The sequence below is a fragment of the Pygoscelis adeliae genome, unplaced genomic scaffold (assembly GCF_000699105.1).
Source record: "Pygoscelis adeliae isolate BGI_AS28 unplaced genomic scaffold, ASM69910v1 Scaffold101, whole genome shotgun sequence".
NCBI classification, from domain to species: Eukaryota; Metazoa; Chordata; class Aves; order Sphenisciformes; family Spheniscidae; genus Pygoscelis; species Pygoscelis adeliae.
In genome coordinates this window covers 5,528,318-5,549,342 of record NW_008824238.1, presented here as the reverse complement: position 1 = coordinate 5,549,342, position 21,025 = coordinate 5,528,318, and the positions used below count along the sequence as shown (strand labels likewise).

At 38.4% G+C, this 21,025-nt stretch overlaps 1 protein-coding gene across 2 annotated transcripts in view; it reads right to left on the bottom strand.

Moving 5' to 3' along the window:
- Positions 1-21,025, bottom strand: part of STAU2 (staufen double-stranded RNA binding protein 2) — a 155,338-nt gene that overhangs the window by 127,601 nt on the left and 6,712 nt on the right. For both annotated transcript variants that reach the window (XM_009335026.1, XM_009335027.1), the window contains exon 4: positions 19,225-19,360. In XM_009335026.1, coding sequence (XP_009333301.1) covers positions 19,225-19,360 — 136 coding nt within the window. The remainder of the gene's footprint in view (positions 1-19,224; positions 19,361-21,025) is intronic.

Below are 21,025 nucleotides of genomic sequence, written 5' to 3'. Positions count from 1 at the left end.
GCACATGAACCTTAATCCACTTTATAAACTCAGATCCCACCACAGGCCCTCTCTTTTTCCCTCCCCCCTCCCCACCTTTTCTTTTAAAGAGTGTTTAGGGAGCTATTTATGTGATAATATGGAAAACTGATATTCAGCCTGTGGCTCTAGAGCCTCATGCAGCTCTTTGGCATCGGCAGAATGATTAGGCTTTTATATGGTTTTGATTAAACTTTTCTTGCTCTGCTTGGCCTCAAGCAGAGTTAACAGAGTAGTGATAATACAAACATTGCCAGGAAAGTGCAAAGGAGCACCTGAAATCCTCAGAAAATGGAATAAATCTGTGAGGATATTGGCTTCTCTACAACATGGAGCGTGTCAAATAGAAACAAAACATCCTCCTCTTTTTCAGTGGTGAGGACAGAGACTGCATTAACAAAAGCCTTAAAACTAATCATAATATTACAATCCGAAAGTACAGTGCAGTGATTAAACTGAGTTTTAATACGGAATGATTCTGCATCCTGAAGATGCACGCTCATGTAAGGAACAACCCCATGCAAAGTTAAGATATCATATCTGCCACTGACCATTGAACAAACCTTCCCAAAATATTACATTTGAGTTACTAAAAAGGACTGGAAACATTAACAATCTTGGGAATATTTATATAGAATTTGCTGATTATTATGCAATAACATACCAGCACAATATTTTCCACAAGAACACCTAAACGTCAGTCCTACACTCCTTAGCCCTCTGTCACTCTGTTCAGGCAGAGAACTGAAACAGTCAGGATTTCCAACAGCAACACTTCATGTACGGACTCATTAGGTTTCTGAAAGTTTTAAAACTACCTTCATTTAAAGAATATTCATCTCCCTGCATTCTACATCGCAGCTGCAAAGGCTAGGATTTTTCTTTGGAGAAAATTCTTATGTAAAAAAGATTCCCAGGTGTTATTGGCACACTCCTCAGAACATAGCTGACAGACACATCCAAATGACAGAAGACTACAAGACTGGAAGACAACAAAAGGACACGTGAAATCATACATTCAGTTGGAAGAAAAAATGTGATAAAGGATAACACTTTAACAACCAGTCACATATAACCTATTAAAACAAGTTAATTTTCACCTGGCTCTTCTGGACATTTGAGATTCTTAAGAAGATCCCTCAAATAAGAGGTCTGGAAAGCAGGTTCTCTGTATTTCCTCTAAGTTTCATAGCATCAGAAATACACTTTTTAGCTAATGCCATTGGTATCACTTCAGAATAGTCAACCTGAAAAAGGATATTTGCTCTATGACTGTGACCTTGAATGCCAAGTTTCAGCAATGAGCAAATATTTACAACTAGTTATAAACCCCTAAAAATAGGGGTTCATAACAGAAATGCTGACAGACCTTAACTAAGTTGGTGTGAGCGGGCGCCACTATAATTAAATAAATCACCAAGGTCTGTTGACAATTAGAAAACTCATTTTGGTTTGCCACAGAGACAAACAAAAATTCTGTTCATTATAATTTTACTGGAATATGATGTCATAACATGTAAGCATACTGAAACAATCTGCTGCTTTTCTAGCCAAAATATTAATTGCATACTAAGGAGCCCTTGGGGCCTCTTCCTTTTTGGCCATCAAATACACACTCACAAAGACAAATAAAGTATTAGTACATGCGTTATGTGCTCACACTGCATTTCCTGCATTTCTCTGGATTCTTCAATGGCATAAAAGTTTCTGATAAATATTGTTACTTTATTCTTAGAAGGGGCAAAAAAACAAGTGCAAGCTGCAGCTCAAGGAAACCAGGAAGTTTATTTAGATTTAGCCTCCTTTTCACTGTTAAAAACTCCAGTGAGGTTTTGTCTAAATTCTAAAGACCAATGTATTCTTCACCTATATAAAAAAGAACAAATAAACCAAATCGCTTCCTCACTACAGAAGTGTAATAGGAAGTATTACTCTATTCCCATTTCATATTGCAAAGTGTAGAGGAACAGGGACCAGTCTGGGCAAGATGAGGGCCACTAAAATACGAGATACAACATGGTACAGGAGAGTCATTCTTCAGATGCCAGCTCCGTGCTGAAAGGGTCATTCTCTGCACTTTTTCCCTCTGGCTCCTTTTCCATACCAACTCAATCAAGCTGGCAGCCCTGCTGACACTGCTTGACCAGGGAAATGCTGTGAGCTTTGCAAGGGGAGGGATAGAGAGCCACAGACTGTGCAGGGGAGTAGGAAACAGCTCTCGCTGTGAACAAGTTTTTCTCTGTAACATTCAGAATTTCTCTAGGGGAGCAAGTTGCTTAGTGCAGCTGTTCCCTGGCCATGCCCTATTTTTCTAAGCAGTCCATTAGCCACGTGCATTTCTTACAGATGTGAGTTCTACGTTTTGAAGAAGGAAACAACCAGTATAGCCACTTTTGTCTTCATACAGTCCACCTTCTGGTTCTTTCAGCAGGTCCGCAACACCACCTGGGAACAAAGAGGCTCTCTTTTCCAAGTACTCCTTTTCAGAACTACAGTCCATTATCCCTGATTCAGTCTGGCTGTCCTCTTCTAGATTACCTCCACATCCTCCAAAAACATTCTGAATGTAAAGCAAGCAAAACAAGGCACTATGTATCACTTTTAGCCAAACACATCCCTTATTAGACGGAAAGATAATTTTCTGAAATTTCTATTCAGCTGATTTATTTATACAGCCTATTACTGTTTTCACCTTTCTAATGTTGACCTCCCCTCAGCTACATAGCTGAGATTTAAAAAAAAAACAAAAAACCAATCATGTATATTTGTCCCAGATTATCTTTCATTTGAAAGATGGTTTTAAACTGTAATCCGAATCTTTAAAACTTTAAAATTAGTTTAATTAATTCTGGATGATTCAATATTTTTTCTTTATATAATATTTTCTATGATCAGTTTATGAAACCAATTTTGACCTAGTTGCAGAAATCTCCTAAACAACAGAATGTTGAATTGACTATGTAAAAATTGTAAAGAATAACCATGTGATGGAAACATATTAACAGAAAGATTCAAAAGCAACTGTTATTTTTTTTTCTAAACAATGAGAAAACATAACAAAGATGCTTCCCATTTTAAGACACAGAAACCCCAAAACTTTCTCTATTTCAAATGTAAGAATGTAAGCAAATCCTGCATTAAACATTCAAGATCCATGAGTTGCAGGCAACTGCATAATGTAGTCCTCTTTATCTCTTAAGGTCTATTAGAAAACAAATTAGATTACTTGCTTCCAGTGCTTCTGCTGGGAGGATGATCTAGAAGCTGAGTTAATACTTAGGAATCTCCTAATGTGCAGCTTGGCTATACTTTCACATTTTGGTTTGTGTCACTACTATCCTTTAACTTATATAGCTCATTTACTTGTTTTTTATGTTTACCCTCCAAGGCGAGCTTTCCCATTCCCTCTCAGCCTTTGCTTTGCAAGGGAACAAGTCAAGGTATTTTAGAAGTCTTCTGTATAAAAGGCTACCCACTATCCTGATAATTCTTCACAGCCCTTCCCTATACTTGCTCCTGTTCTTAAATATAAGAGTCAAGAATGGTAGACAATACACCATATGAAAGGCTAAGTGTTCTGTGTAACAGCAATATTTATATATCTTTACCAGAAATATCCTGCTCGACACATCTTAAAAATCACATTTGCCTCTCCTCTGGTTCAATCACATCAGTTGTTCTTAGTTTATCTTGCAAATAATTAATAATATTAGATAACACTCCTGTTCTGTGATTTCCAACTGAATAACCCTCAGGTGACAACAGAGTTAGTACTACTAGTGCCTATGGTCCTAATCTTACATTTCATACTGGAAAGTCTAGTCTCATCTCATTTCTAATGTGTCAGTCCTCACGATCATCCAACTCTTCCTGCATATCTTGATCTTCCTGTGTAGCGATGATGCCTTCTACATCTCATGAACATTTTCCTACTTTTTGTGCAAACACCTTTAACAAAAATAATTAAAAAGGTTGATTCTAAAACTGGAAGAACTGCACTTAATAATCTTCCTCCAAGTTTGATTTTTAATACTGCTGATTATTTTTCTTCTCCTTTCCCACCTTGCATTTCTTATACAAATCCCCATCTCCTTCAGTTAAATGAAAACAGTATCCTTATCTAATGCTATAAAATGCTTAAATGAATCCCACAAATACAAGATTTACTTTACTCTCTTTACCTAAAAAATGAATTAACACATAACATGCAAGGTTAATACATTTGTCAGACACAATCTACCTTTAGTACACAGTAACTTCGTGTTGAGTTTTATCCTTTTTTACTTCCATGTCTTTATTTATACTTTCTTTTAAACTTTGTGCTGAGTCTGTGAATATTTCATGAAGTTAATGATGACTCCCTTTTCTTTTTTTCTTCTTTTCCTGGGCTAGAGACTATGCAGTTCCTTCAAGCAGTATGACTAACTTAATAAAAAAAATTGACTCATGTTTTCACGATCACAATATCGAAACATTCCTGAGTAAAAAACAAAAGGGAGGGGGATTCAGTTTAACATAACATTATCTAATGTGGAATCTTCCCAGGAGAATTTGCGATGACAAGACAATAATATTGCCACATCACTGTATCTCTGAATTCCAAGTTGCTCAAATACAGACATTTGACTGAAATAAATATTTCAATATTTACTCTCTGCATGTACCACTTCTTTGTTTACCATTTGCAGTAAATATATACATCGACAAGTAAAAAAAAGTTGCTAATCAAAAGTAATTAGAAGAAACCAACAGAAAGCTACAGACATTATAAGTTAAATACTTGAACAGTCACGGATAAAGCTAACAAGTAATACAGCAAACATGTTGAGCCAGCTATGTAGCACTAGTTATAGAGAGATGCTTCCATGCACAGTAAATTCAGATCTCTGCTTCCACTTTTACTGCTCTCTCTCCTTCAGTCTAAAGCCTAAAAGTCTAGAAGAAGCACTTTTCAAAGTGCCAGAAGGGTCTCAAAACCAGCCTGAATACCTTTTTTTTAAAACAAAGAAAAACTAGTGCAAGAGATATGAGAGGGGAAAAAAAGAAAAAGGCTAAGAAGAATTAAAAGGGAAAAACCTAGGGAAAAAAGGATGATGAGATGAACCTTCCAAAGTACTGTACATTGGAGACTAAGGTAGAAAAAACAAGTGAAAAACACAATCAAAATCAAGAAGAGAGCACAGAACAAAATGTTATGTACCTCTGAAGAAGTATTTTTATCTATCAACTGAATAACTAAGTAATGAAAATGTTCAACACAACTTCAACTTACTCTTGACTGCAAAAATAGCATAAATATTACAAGAACATAACAAGAATACTGCCTCCAGAGTTTAAGGCATTGGAAAATGTCAAGTGAACAATGCTGAAATGGAGATGGGGGCTGGGGGGAGGAAAAGATAAATACAAGGAAAAAGAAAATGTTCTTTTCCGTGACATAAAAACAAGTACAATACGAATAAAAGGCAAAACATAATGAAGCTGTGATGTACACTGTATACTTAGAGGTTAAAGCAGACATCCAGAAGACAAACATCTCAAACTCTTATCTACTTCAGCTCATAAAATTTCCCATGAACTGTATTACTCACTAATCTTTACAAGCATGCAGAGTGGTTACTGAGAATGCCGTCCAAATACCCATTACAGTAAAAGAACATAAACAATGTTGCATATCTGACTACAATATCATTTTCTTTCCACATAAGAAGCTCGTGTCAAAAAAAATCATGTCACTTGCCAGCCTAGGGACTAGGCAATTGAGAAAATAAAGTACCTCACTCATTTAATTTTATCATGTTATTTATACTGGTAATATAATGCTAATAAAAATGTTACTAACAAAATCATCTCAGGCCTAGGACTTCACAGGAATTAATTAACCTAACAGTGCACAAAGAAAGAAGGTCCAAGAAAGCTCAGAGCAATTCTCACCATCCAAATTAACTTAAATTGAAATAACTAGCATATATTGGGCCACATTCTGTTCCTGCTTGGAAGAATGTGAACATATGGACATTAAATTGCATTATCCTGAGTAAAAAATTTAACCTATCATTTTAAACTTGGCAATTAAAGGATTGAAAGTAAGAACAAACTGAAAAAACACATTTAATTCTGGCTTAACAAGCCTCCTCTCAACAGCTGAGTGCAGTTAACTGAGGATGCACACTCTCCTACCTCACTAGTTATCACCTCTGCATCCTCTGAAAATGTACTACCATGGCCAGCTACATCTTCTGTCCAGAAATCTTCCCATCTGTGCCATTAGACTTGCAAAGAAACGAAATGTGAGACAGAGAGAGCTTGGTCAGCTGGAAAGGGAGGGCATTTCATGTTGCCCTGCACTGATCCTATCCGCATGCTGAAAACAACGTGGATGGCCTTACGAAGGAAGCTTTATCTACACCTGGGAGGGGAAGGGAAGGGGTCTGTTAATCAATCATAGTGAAGTTTGGAAGAGGCAAAAAGGTAGGAAAACAAAGAGATGAGTGGTGACGTCTTTCAGCGCTTTGATTCTTTTCTACTTAAAAGCATAAAAAGAGCAGCATTTCCTAGGGAAGCTTATTCATGAATAGCAGACATAATACTCTTTCAATTTTTAAACTTCAATGGGCAAAATGAATTTACACCAATGACTGACAAGTAAATATAAATACATTGCTAATAAAAATGTATAAGTGATGCAATGAGGATGCAGTAGTAGCGGTCACCAATGCACAGTGACTTGCCTCAGTTGGTCCACTGAATACAATTTAGCACTGAACATTAATACAGAAAAAAAGATCAATATACTAAAATATAAGGCTGCAGACTTGCTGAAAGGTAGTAAACATAGGAAGTGTTTATAAAATGGTGTGGAATTGTATTCTAGGAAGCAGGGACTCCAAAAAAGACTTGGAGGCTAGAGATAGCAAGGACTGTTGATCATATGTGTATCTAAAATGGTTATTATGACCTTTGACTTAGTAAACAAGGTCAGTATAGAGATTACCTTTACTGAACTGAACTAAGGCTCAGCTGCAGATGTCCACCTCCTTAAGAATTCCCATTTCTGTTTCACTGACACTAATGTCAGACTTGAATCTAAATCAGTAAGGTGGTTAGACTCCACTTTCTCCTCTTTTGTCATGGAAAAGAGCCTCAAAACTAAGAGAGTTGTTTTTTTTCCAGAGATGACTTCCCTTTTGATCACAACACTGGGGGATTCAGCCCCATTTCAGTGAAACAAATTATCCAAACAAATCGTGGTGCCAAAGTACCTCATGCTGTGAGTGCAGCTATCCCTTCTGTGACAATAACCAATTTAAACTGGCATTCCTCTTTAAAAAGATCCTAAAAAGACAAGCAGATCTTCAGAAGATCCTGGGAATTAGCATTTCGGAAGAGATGTTAACTGTACTTTCTTTCACAGAACACAAGCAGACACCAAAATCACTACTGTAGACAAGACCTGAAGAGAAACTATAACACAGTGGTTGCTGGCGAGAAGTTCTGCATTCAGACTCCATATATTCTATCATAAAAGAATCTTGAAAACCTTTCTTGAGAAAATTTAATACTTCCTCAATCTGTGGCAGAACTTTCAGCTCAAAAGGGACAAAGACCTTCAACTAGGACAGAGAGAGCTTGGTCAGCTGGAAAGGGAGGGCATATAACTACTGAGTTATAATCTGTTAAAAAGCAGCCACTAACCTTCTTTCTGCTTGCTTCTGTCAGGAAAATTATGACAGCCTCTGAAACTAATGTTTGAGCTGTAACACCAGTTCACCTGTGTCATTACCAAAGAAGCAAGCAGAGCATGTATTTACTCGTAACCAATGTTCAGGTTCTACACATAGCAGAAAGGCCGTAACAAGAAGTGAGACCAACTAGCCTTGGTTCCATTGAACCTAGTATCTCACAGGTCTCTCGACTGAAATACCCACAGTTCAGCAGAAGTACAGGAAAAAGATAAGCGTGAGTAAAAAGCTAACTGTGGAAAAAAGAAACACACCCAAAAGGTTCCTGCTCCTGGAAAAGCATTCTGAACCAGTGCTTATTTTTACACACACTAACAGCGTTAGCCTTCTGTCTGTATCCTGAAAGTAAAGCTGCCTTAGAACAATCAGGTCTAGAGAAAGGAATGGGGGACACCCAGCGAGCTGCACAGCCAACAAGACTGAAGAGATTCACAAGGTGCTGGGGCAGGCTGTTGGCTCCAAAGATCTTTGAATCAGGAACTCTCCCAAGTGGAAAAGCAATGTTGACAGACAGACATTAGGCAACCGAAGATGAGGAGGATTTGTATTTCACCTCTTTATGCTTTTCAGCCTAAGCGAGAACAAGAAAAGTCATGGCTGAAACTTGGAGACGCAGATCTGGGGCCAGATGTACCTTCTCCAAAGCAGAAAAAGATCTGAGGAAGTTGAAAACCCGAAGAAAAGAATCTACCAAAACCTTGTGCCATAGATGGAAGCTTCAGGAGAAATACCAAAATGTGAGCCAAGGACCACAAAAGGACAGGGCAGTCCTCTTACCAGACAGAGTAAGAAAGCAAGCGGTTTGAGGAGCTCACTATATCCTGAAAGAAAATGAAGAAAAATATTAATTAAGAGAAGAATAAAGTATTGGGACTCAGGAGCTCCTCTGTAAACAGGGCCAAGAGATCATTGACAAAACTACTTAATCTTGAGTGAAGACAGTTTACAAGAATGCAATGGTGCAAATGTCATGTCTTACGTACCGCATTTTAGGCATGAAGCGTGATGAAGCATCTAGATGCTCTACAGCTAAGGCTAAAAAGATTTTAACGATACTAAGTAAGTGCATTGATTTGGAGAATGAAGAGACACTGTACTGGGAATAATACCCACAAAGTTTGCCCTATATTCTGTCAGCTTGATTTTTAGTCTACATAACATTATTTTAAAAGCTGTCAATCTAATATTGTAAATATACTTAAGAGTGTATCTTTTATTGATCCCTGATAGGTTAAATGCACCCATTAATGCAGTGGATGGTAGTGATAGGATGCATTTGTCAGAAGGATTACATGCACGCTGTGCCAGGACACGTCACCTAACACCATTTTGTGAGCACTGTGAAACTTCATCGTAACAGGGTGAGGGGACTGCAGAAAAATTGCTTTTGAACAGAATTTAATGGAGTCTGTAGATTCCACAGCAGGATCTGGCTTTTCTGATCCCAGATACTCTATGTATTTTTATGATTTAAAACACTGTAGAAATTAAACATTAGCTGTCAAAAATTTTATTGCAGGAATAAATATCCTCTGTCGTTTTAGGAATTTTTATTTTTTTTTTTAAGCCAACCATACTAATCACTATTGTCTAAACTGATAGCTACTGGCAATGGCAAAGCTCATCACCTGTAAGCTCCCTTGCCACTGTTCTTTTGGGAAAACTATCTTAAGACAAACAGATGTTTCTGCTGTTTTAAACCAACAGGAAATGGACTGACTTTCTCCCTTTTCCTTTCCTAGAAACAAATACTAGCAAACAAAAATCCTAGCACAGCTGTACTCAACACTTTCCTTATAACAATATGTCTGTGTGGGAGGCAGGCAACGAGTGGGAACAAACAGGCCAGGGGAAGTGAAATGTAGCATGCAGAAGATGAACACAAAGAATTCATTGAAAAGTCTGTGAGTGGATTATTACACCGTAATGTTGATACGCTAGCAGGGTAATAACAGTGTGATGTACAAGACTTTGCTTTAAGATATGATCTGAATCCTATCTCAACTGGTAATGTACAAAACTGAATCGATTATCAGCTGGCAATCTCAATCCCTTCCAAGTGATGTTCAAATCATCAGAAAGCTTCGTCTGAACAGACTGCAGGTTTGGTGGCCGAGTTGCAGCCTTATCTTTAAGGAAATGTCTTTAGGTTAAGCCTCAGAAATTAAGTAATATGGGGAAATGTAGAATTCTTGCTGTCTTTGTGTAGATAAACCAAACACTTCCATTTTCACTGCTGACAAACTGGCACCTTTTACTCACACTAGGTTTACATAAGAAAGGGAAAATGCCATTGAAGTTACTGCATTGCAGCCTCAATCATTATAGGAGAAGAAAACTTGAAGAAAACCATGAGATAAAACATTGCAGCAAACCTGGTTTTAATTGTTTTATGTGGGAATTACGACATTTTAAAGTCATGAAAAGCTTCAGAACAGAAAAAGGCAACTTTTGAAAGAGTGCGTCTGCTGTGAAATTCTTGCACCAAAACACAAATTCATGCTGCCATCTAATGGCCTAAATCGGCCATTTCCAGCTGAAAAATTAAATTGCTGATCTGAACAATCACTCGCATTACTCTTAGGACTATTCTTTCTCTCCCTAAATTTTAACTCTCTGAAATCCATATCTGTTGTTCAGAATGAAATTACAGTGTATTTAAGGAAGTATAACCTATTCTAACCAAACTCTTACTTTCTATTTCCAAGTAGTTCCTAATATTTCTTCCAAAAGGGTTTTTGTCCATTTGTCCAAAAGACTGGGAGGAGGGCAAGGAATACAGAAGGGAGTTTTCGCAGTCAGTCAGGAAACATCTTTATCATTACACCTCTTAATCCATAAAATGCAAATTTTAAGGACAAAACTTTGCAACACTGACTGGAAATGCAGGCAAAGCACCTCCAACTCCGTCTGGCCTTTTTAGGGGAGGGATGTTGTACCCTATGGCTGAAGTCTGAAGCCGACAACTGTAGCAAGATAAAAATCCCAGTGCCACCCCACACTGCTCCTGACCAAGGGGTTTATTCTCCTGTGACTAACTCAGCTTACCACAACAGGCTTCAGAACTGAGGATCCACTTCACCTGGGGAGCAAGGGCACTGGTGTCCACAGCCTAACAGCTTTCTGCAGCAAAATACTACTTTGTTCAATCAAAAGCATTTCAGTACTTGCATGCCTGCCTCTCCTTAGAACTGTTATTACCCAGATATGTCCCTAAAGAGTTTGTTCTTCTGATATTTTTCTCTCCCTCTTCTCTCTGGGGAGAGATTTTTATCTTTTTCCAGTCCTTCCACTGTGATAGTCAGATGACTCCCACTATAGCACTCATAAAATTATTACAAATCAACATTCTTAGGATTATTTCTCAGAGTAGGATTCAGATGCCTAAATTTAGGTATTTAGTTAACGTGTAGAAACTAAGTTGCTATTACAGTGAAGCTCTGCAGAGATCCATACGAAATGCAGACATCCTAGTTTATGGCATGACAAACAGCATTCTAGACTAGTGACTGCTCTGACTAGACCTTGCACTGGTTATAATGGGAGACTGGGTTTCTAGTGCACAGGCAGAGACTACTTGAGAGGCATCTGAGCTTGGATCTGAATGCCACCAGCACTGTAAAGAACAGCATCTAGCTGCCTAAACACAAGCACACAGTACCATCTGAGACGCAGTCGTGTACCTAAGACATCCGCGTGATGTGACACAGGACTGATCCATGAAAAGCACAAGTTTCCCACGGATAGCTGGAGTCCTGGTGGATTATATGAAATGGCATGATGACTGAACACCGCTTTTAGGGATTCCTTCAATTGCCTAAACTTAGGTACGCGGGGCCATTTGAAATGCTTTAGGGTATCTTGCCTGGCCTTCAGCTGCCACTCTAGTAAAGGTCTCCTCTAGGTCTTCTGCCAAATCCACTGGTCCCATGTGGATGTCTCAAAGATCCTACAATGTCTCAAGTGGCACTAGAGGCCTACGTTTAGGCAACTTAGTGTCCTCACATCTGCCACAGTACATATGCTTGGGGAAAAAAAAACCTGCTTTGTACACAGCTGTGCATAAAATCCTCCTCTGTTGCAGAAAGCTTCAATAACTGGAATTCAGCAACAGATAATAGGCTAGAGTCATGAAAAGGCTCCACGGAGTAATCTGAACTTTACCTTTTCCAGGCTACTGGCTGATTTAATCAATACTAGATCAAAGTCTTTCAGATCCAACAACCCTTTACATTATGCACTAGACTATTTGTGCCTCAAATGGATGAGGCTCTCCATGCAGAGAGAGGTCTCCTGCTAGAAGGTAAACAGGGTACTCAGGCAGCGCAGAAGGACTTCTAAAGGCCAGGACAATTTCAGACTTCATTCTCTTTCTCTAAATCAGATAACTGGGTTGTATAATTGTCGGTGTACTTCTGGAGACAGTCTCAACAGATTTTACATTGTCTCCTGCAGTGCAACCCGCTCACTTCAAAATTTGGCTTCTACAGCTGTTCTTCTGGCTACATTTTCCTTTTTTTCCCCATAGGACTATATAACTCCTGTGAAACAAATGAAGTTGGGTGAGGATTTAGATTGCATTGCTAAGCACTCATGTCAAGTAACACTAGCCTCAAATCTGTTCCCTTTGATGCACATATTTAATCTTTAACTCAGCATTCATAGAAGAAACAAACTTTTCATTGTATTCCATTCTTTCACCATACAATCTTTTATTAATCTGATCTGACAATTTTAGTAATTTATCCAATAATCACACAGTTTATTCTATTTTTGATCATCAGATTGGAGAACGGTAGTCCACTATGAAGCTAGCAGTTGCGGATGTAATTGGCCAAAGACTGGTCCTCAAACTTCCTTTTACTATACCTCATTTTTAAAGTGCCGATTCAGTATTTAGGGCACTGGTCCATGGGGCGGATATACATAATTTCAGGAGCAACAAAGCCTAAGCAAACAGCCCCATGTAGCAACTCAGTACCCAGCAGGGGAGCTACCTACTCAGTAGGTAAGAACTAGATGCCCATGTCGGGTGATGCCACAGGGCATCACCCGAGGCAAGAATATGCTGCTTCTCTATTTCTCTGAGTCTGGTCTTGCAAACAGCACTGTAAAGAAGCATTCACCACCATCAAAGAAATTTGCGCTCAGAATGACAGGGCTGTGAAGAAAAAGAAGAGGAGGAACGGTCTGTGCACTCTCCCCCATGCACTAAGGAGAAAGGTGATAGTCTTCTCCTTAGTCTGTAGTATACAATATATATGCAGGAAGAAGCAACCATATACAAAATTAACATGAAGGCTCAGTGCAGCAGAAACTGTCAAAGTGCACAGCAGCTTGAGTTTATCCCAGGGACACTATCGCTTTGCGTGACATGCTTATAGAACTATCACACCATCCAAATTCCTCAAAACCAAGCAAGAAACTGCTTTAATTACTTTATTTCCATTCTTTAGCTTGTCATTGTTTTGTATTTTCTTTGTTCCTATACTTCACAAGTGGTTTTAATTTTGAAAGGGTTTTTTTTAATAAAGGTTTTTCAAGCTCTCTAGATTGTGGTGAGACACATTTTTAAGGAATTTTATGTAACAAGCAAATAACTTCTGAATTCTCCCAAAAAACAAGGGTTGAGTTTTGTGATCTTTTTAACACTACTTTCCATACTAAAACATCAAAAGCTGCTGTTCAGTTTCTAGTGGTTTTATTTCTTGGCTGAAAACATTTAGTTTAGGTAAGTCTGTAAGATATCATTCCTGTTTTGTCACTTACAGACATTCTATAACTGAAAATACTGCAGGACAATTAAACTTCAGGAATGACTCTCTTTAATTCTAATTGAAGAAAAAATAACTTATAATAAAACAAACCAGCATTCAATGGTGATAAGGCAAGCTGGATGACCCTGTGGTCAGAACCAGTATCTTATTTTGTTGTTTAATTGCTTTAATTTGAATAGCCATGTTTTTAATTTTTTTACATGGTTTAAGCCAACTGCATACTCAGGGATGTGAGGGAGTACGGGTTCTAGCATTGGCTACAGATATGAGTAGTATGCACACGTTTCATCCTCAGCTCTGCTAATATTTCTCAAACCTGACCTGCCGTTTCAAGGCTTGGCCTCTTCCGAGTAGCGTGCCAGTTCTACTGAATCGTGCCAAATGGTGTGCTGACAAATGCACAGCCTAAATCTGTTAGCAAACAGTCCCTGAAAGCATCAGCACCTCCTTCCCCAGAGTCAGTCTGTAAAGCTCTTAGATATAAGAAGCCATAGAAAATGCAATGTTCACCATTTTTAGCTTTTCTGTAATGTATATTGTTTGAACTGAAAGGTCCTTTCATGCCTTTGTTGCAAAATTGCTCAAAACTCCAACTTGTTAGGCTTTAAATAGGTAGTACACAACTGGTAAATTTGGAGTGCCAAAACATTTTTTCCCTTCATTATAGTCTCTGTTAGTAATATAGAAACCTTTGTTAAATAAAAAGTTGTCTAACATGGCTGGATTCAAGTTGACAGCTTTTTTAAAAGCTCTGCCTTATCAGAGGCCATCAAGCTTTGTAGTACCAAACTTGCATGGATTTTACTTGGATAAAGAAAATCCAGAGAGGACTCCCAAGCTGTCTCATCAGAGAGAGATGAAAAAAGTTTGAAGTTCACCCTTTCTATATTGTGAAATGAACTGCAGAATACAGATAAGCAACCTACCAGAGACCTAAGCTGGTAACTTCACATGATTCAGTTCAGCATCACACGGACTTTATCAGCTCTGGTCAAGATGCAGTGTAATGGCAACGACGCAGTGCTGTTAACAATCTAGCGAGTATTGCATTCACTAGCTTGAGTGAAGAGCCAGGTTAAGACATCCATACCTCATCCACTCCCAAGCTGGACTGTATTTTATCTACTTAACTACCCCTAAGAAGGGAGCAGACTTGCCCCGCACTTCCTAACTTAGCACAGGAAGAGACTTACAAGGCTAACACCTTACCCTGGTGTTACACACTGCCTTAAATGCCTTACCCTCTGCCGTGCTAAGAGTTTTGCATTTGCAGTTCTGTAGTCTGCCTTCCACTTGCAGCTCTGTAACCCTTCACCTAAGCTGCCTGGCCAGTGTTTTCCAGAGTTTCTCTAGCTGTATTTCTCCCTTGCTGTTCTCCCCATGCTGTTATTCTCCAGGCCCTTCACCTGCAAACACCAATATGTTGACAGTGTTGTATCTATACTGTACCGTGGCCCTTCTCTCCTCTGCCCTTTTCCTATCCCTTGGCAGTAGCTTTTGGTATACATTACAGAGCCCAATAACATGCATGCACAAAGCTCAATAAGCAGCCAGCATTCAACACCTGCCCTGATGCAGCACTACCAGCATCATAAGCAGGAACAAGCAACAGGGAGCTTGAGCAGGTCCTGATGAAAACCACAGAATTACTATGGGAAAGTGTTATGGGGAACACTTGTTGCATGGGAAAGGACACCCAGAGGAAGATGCTCATCTGGGAGACCCCACCACTTCCCTTCCAAGCTGGCCACTGGGAAAACTTCCCCCTTTCTCTTTTTTCCCCTCTCACTTGTCCGCTTTCCCTTTTTCCATGAAAGTAAGTTTCACCTTCAATATCAATTTACGCCATCAGCTACAGACCTTGCCAATGGATCTTTGCATCTTGCATGTAAACCTGTTTCAACATCCTCTGTGCAACAGACTGCTCATATAAATACACTCTACTGCATGTGAGAGTGTAGCTCTCCACATGCTTAAATCAACCTGACCTGCCCTTAACTTCCAAACACACATTCCTGCCCCCTCTCCGGTGAGGACACAAGCTCCTGTGTGACTAGGTTAGGAGGTGTTTAAGGATAGTTTTAAGTCTAGGAGTAACTTCTCCCTTCCTCTCCCCCCCCAAAATTGATTCACTTTACATGGAAGCTAGCCCTCAACTTTGCATACAAATAGCAGCTCTTAGACCACATTTCCATGAGTTACTGAAAAGGATCTTTTGTGCCACTTGAAACACTAGACTTAACTGGTCTGAAGATATGTCCTGGGATGAACTTAACACTTTATTTTTTCTTCAAGTCACTCATCTTGCCAGAATTGAAGTTCCTTAACGCAATCTCCTAATATTAATCTGTATCTTAACATATTTGAAAAGCACATTTTTTTAAACAGAGATCAGTAAAGGGAATTTAGTCACAGTATAAAAGACAAAACCAGCTTCCAACTTAATTAGCATATTTTGTATCTGTTTTAACAACAGATAATAATCTACAGTCAAAAACTGATGAAAATGAAAAATACTTATTGCAGCATATTACCTGCATTATTTTTCAAATTTTATTTTTAAACAGTCTATATGGTCTGCACTTACTTGGGAACTCCAACAACACTTCTATTCTACTACCCAACTGCTAAAAATCAGCAAATGAATGCTAAATACAGCTTGGCAGTAGAAGATAATAAATGTAACATATTATACCACGGAAACATAATGCAGTACTACAGCATGTGCTTCACATTTGGGACTTCGCTCGCTGTTATAACAGATCCAGAATCTGTCTCCAGACTTCCCTCCGGTGAGGGTGGGTAGGAGGTGCGCAGCGATCCCGACAGGCAGAGCGCAGCACATCGAGGAGCCAGTGTCCCACGTTTGGGGACAGTGCAGCCAGCCTCAGCCGGCGCGGGCTGCGCCGTGCTGCAGGGCCGGTGCCCAGCGTGGCTCGCAGGACGGGGCTGTGCTGCACAAACTCCTCAGCCGCAGGACAGACTCGCTGCAAGAGAGGAGCCCACAAGCAGCTCCCCCTCAGTACCACCTGCGTGGTCTTGCCTTTATCTAACAGCACAGCAAGAAGTTCTCACGTGAACATCGTTTCTGTTTTGACTATAGCAATGACGGAGTTGTTTCCTTGTAAGAAAATCCTGTAAAAGCCTGAATGACTGAGAAGGAGAGGGTATCTATCTGCTGCGGCTGAGGTCTGCATGGCATACTGCATGTGGGTCGCAGTCCTGTTCGATGCTACACCGCTTGGGGCTCCCAGCATCTAAAGGTGTGGAAGATTATCTGCGCTATTCTCTTCTTATACCATCAGCTCTAATAAACAGCATTTCAAATGCTGTTTATTAGACACCTTACAGAGTCTAAGTGCCTTTCTTACTGGGATCATAACGGACCAGCACCTCCCAATGCAAAACAAGGGGATGAACGATTATTTCCAACACAGGAGTAGTCCCAAAACAGTACTATATGGCATCATTCCTCTGTTTCCTCTTTACTCTGATATTCATGTGTGAGCTGGTATATGCACAGGGGGTATGCGTTTATGCAGACAGACAGGCAGATCTAGTTATCTACTACTCAGTGTTAGTTATTTATCAATTTACTAGCTACGGTATTATTAGCCACCCTGCGTGGGCAACTGCACTCAAATAAGCACAGTGAAGCAGGCAAGCAGGGATTCTGGCCTTGTCTCCCACCCTGCATGTTTGTTCTGTGATCAGAAAAATCAAATGCCCTTGGCTACCTGATGCGCCCAAAGAAATAAAGCTCATGTACCATTTTACCCTAACATGGGAACACAGTTCCCATGAAAGATAGTTCCCAAAGAAGCAAACTTACAGCTTGCACTAGACATACTAATCATTTTCTATGAAAACAAATAAAATCTTAAGTTAGCAACTGGTAAGCGTTTCGGGGTTCTGCTTCCACAAATACATTTCGGTAACTAAGTTCACATTCCAGAATTCCCCATTTTATGTTTTTTACTAGCTTGCATTTCTTCCAGCCTAGCCTTTTTATCTGTTAGTCAAACTAATCTCATTATAAAAGCAATTCAAATAAATGTAGGATTTCTAAATATTAACAAAACTCATTTCAGGCACCATAGTTCACTTTTTAAACCATGACATACATAAGCGGAGACTCAGGTCAGCAGTGACTAGAAACACAACAGAAGTAATACAATAATCAGGCGCTGTTCTGTAGAGTAACGAAAGAATGTTCTTCCAGGTTATTTTTGTTTGTTTGTCCTTTACAGTTCTAGGTATTGCTCTGTAGAGTAACGGAAGAGTGTTCTTCCCGGGTATTTTTGTTTGTTTGTCCTTTACAGTTCTAGGTATTGCTGCTATTTAAAAAAAAAAATCAGAACGAAATGTTAAAACCCTAAAGTTATCATGATTTAAAAATCTGGGAAAAAGTAAAATAAGATTAAGTCAACTGAAATATTTTTGTTAGATGATTCTGAAATGCTGCATTTTCATTACAAACTCCTTAATTTTTAAACATTGCTGTAAATTCAATTTCTAATAAAAGAGTAATTTCAAACCAAAACACTTCTTCAGAGTTCATAACCTCGTTCTTTTTGATAAATATGAGATGGATAAAAATTAATAGGAAATCTATTAAGCAAACCTTTATAAGAAAGGCAACAGTTTTCACTGATAAAACACGCTATTAGAAATTCCTGTCCTTTTTTGTTTCTTTCTTATTTTACAGATTACACTTGGTATCACTTTTGGAGCTCCAAAAGACCTGATCTAATACAGTTCCTCTGCAGAAAAATAAGGAAAAATGGGAAGAAAACCTATCTCGGAGAAATAATTGTTGGGATTGCAAATTAATACATATATTACCTTAAGTTTCTCTCAGACAGTTGCATCAGATACAAATTACATTTAATTCAGCTAGAACAGTTTTTTCTATCTGTACTGAAATTGTACAAATACCAAAGATGAAGGTGTTTCAAAAATTTAGAACATATTGAAGAATAAAATATTTGGATGGTCAGTTAAGAAAACTGTTCCACCCCCTTAAATTTTAAAATTTTTTAATCTTTAAGAATTTGATAGTTTAAAAACAAGATTTTGAATACCATCTTCTCAACAATTACTCCGACTTACTACAGCAAGGACAGCATTGATGGAGGGCTCTGAATATAGGTTTCTAAACTGTGAAATAAAGGATTTTTCCTATCCAAACACTGAGGATTAAGGAACTGAGATAGTTGACCAGGCAGAATGGTTAAAAAAATGGAAACCTGAGAATGTTTTCAAGCCAATTTTCAAAATGCAGCCCTCCTAGTTTTATATCCAATTTCTGAGAAAAGAGTGCTTCATTTTTAATGATACAGATTCTAATCACGTGACACAAAATAACAGCAAAGAAAAGCAAAACCTCTCTCTGAAGTTAATGCTCTGCCTCCTCACTGCCATGGTTGTAGACTGTAACTCCAGTACGCACATTAAAAAAATACAAACAGTTGGTTTACATGTCTTTATTCCTTTTGACATGCTTAGGGCACCCTGCCTTCTTTTAGGAGGAGATTATGCGTGTTTCTAAATAAGGCTGCACAGACTCTCCTTAGTAAAAATCTTAGTTTTACTTTACTCTGACATAACCTACGAAGTTCATGAAGATTTAGAACACATTGATAAGCAAGGGATAAAAAACATCAAATAAGAGAAAAAGTACAAACCTCTGATTGTACATGCCCCGGAAATTATAATTTGCTCTATAATTGGGAATCGGCTTTGGATCTAATGGCCTGTAGATGGCAGGCTCTCCTCTTTTCATAGCCAGACCATTCAGCTCCACTGTTGGAGTTATACTGCCTGCAAAAAACAAAGAATACGTGTAAGGCACTTAAACCACAAATACTGCAAAACACAAAAGCAGGACTGAGATGAGCAGCAAAGAGAGATCTGCAGGATATTTTTTTGCTCTTAAATTAAAAAAGAAGCAACTACAATGACATTTCAGTTTCTCTAAAAGACAGGAATATAGATGCCAACTTAATCACAAGCAATGAAAAAGAACATTTAAACATTTATCTCAGTGCATTCTCTATGCAGTTTCAGTAGATTAATCTTCACATATAAATGAGAAAGTCAGTGCTATAATCAAGCTGGTTATTCATCTTTCCAAAGTGCTTATAATACATTATCACACTTTCTGAAACTATAAAGATAAAAGAACAATGTCTCCCCTCACTGAATGCCATTAAATAAAACCACAAGTAGAGCAAAGAGGACTGAAACAAGCAAGCAGTAATAGGCATTACTTTAGTCATTTGGTAATCTTACAAGTCAGAAAAAAATGTTTTATTTGCAAGACTTGAAAACTTCGGACTATGACTAAAAACTAAAGATCTAACAAACTGAAAAATACAACTACTGGAAATCAGTGTCACTACAGCCATCTACTGGTGACAGAATACAAAAATAGAAAGCAGCCAGCACTTGCCCACTTACATGGTCTCCAAAATGCCAAATAAAAAGTTACACTGTGACTTCATTTATGTATTTATTGTTTTTTAAATACAATCTTCAGCTACAGTATTCCCCACTTGTGCTGTTTTAAGAAAATCCTAAATAAGCTAAATGTACGTTCTAATAAAAATGAGTTAATATTTTCTCAACATATTTTCATAAAGGTTCAAACAAATCTAGCCTTCAAACAGCTATGATGAATTTGCCAGTCTGTCATTGAGGCTTTTTATGCCAAATAATGAAAATTTTTATGCAATACTTACTCAAAAACTTCTATCAACAACAATTTTGATATTTTCCAGAGCAAGGAATGACTATGAATTCAACTATATAATAAAAAGGCAAAATGTCATTTTGATGAGAAGATAACAGTCCATATACAATACACTTTTCTTAGGGCAAAATTACAGTGTCTTTTTTACTGAATTCTCTTAAAGTTTATTTCTTTTGTTACCAACTTCTCCCTTTAAGAATATGCTCAAAGCCAAAAAAAATCTAGAAGCTGAATGAAAATCTGCAATGTTAAGAATTAAACCCAGGATCCCTTTTTATAGAGGTGTGAGCCTCCTGCTTTCTAAACAGCCAGTCACAGCGACTGCGAAGGACACAGGGCAAAACCAGTGTCCTGGGTCTGAAGAAAGAATGCTCCAAAGGAGCAAGAGAATACTACCGCATAACTCTCAAGTGATCCTTAATGGCTAATGCTCAGGATAATACTCACAAGCTCTAAAGGAAACTTACTCCTGCTTTTTTTCCGAACATAGAGATGATTAACTGCAAAATTACTCCATTTTAAGAAAGTGGCTGAAGAAGACGGTTTTTTAAAAGGACGGGGGGTGGCCGAGGGAAATAAAAAGGGAAGAAGGGAAAAGGGGAAAAAGCGGGGAGGGGGAGGAGTGTAAAAAAAGGAAAAAAAATGAAAAGGTGACATTTTTTCCTCACCGTTTACTCCCTTGTATCAGTGTGAAATAAAGTTAGGAATGCTTTTTTTAATTTATTTTATCAAAC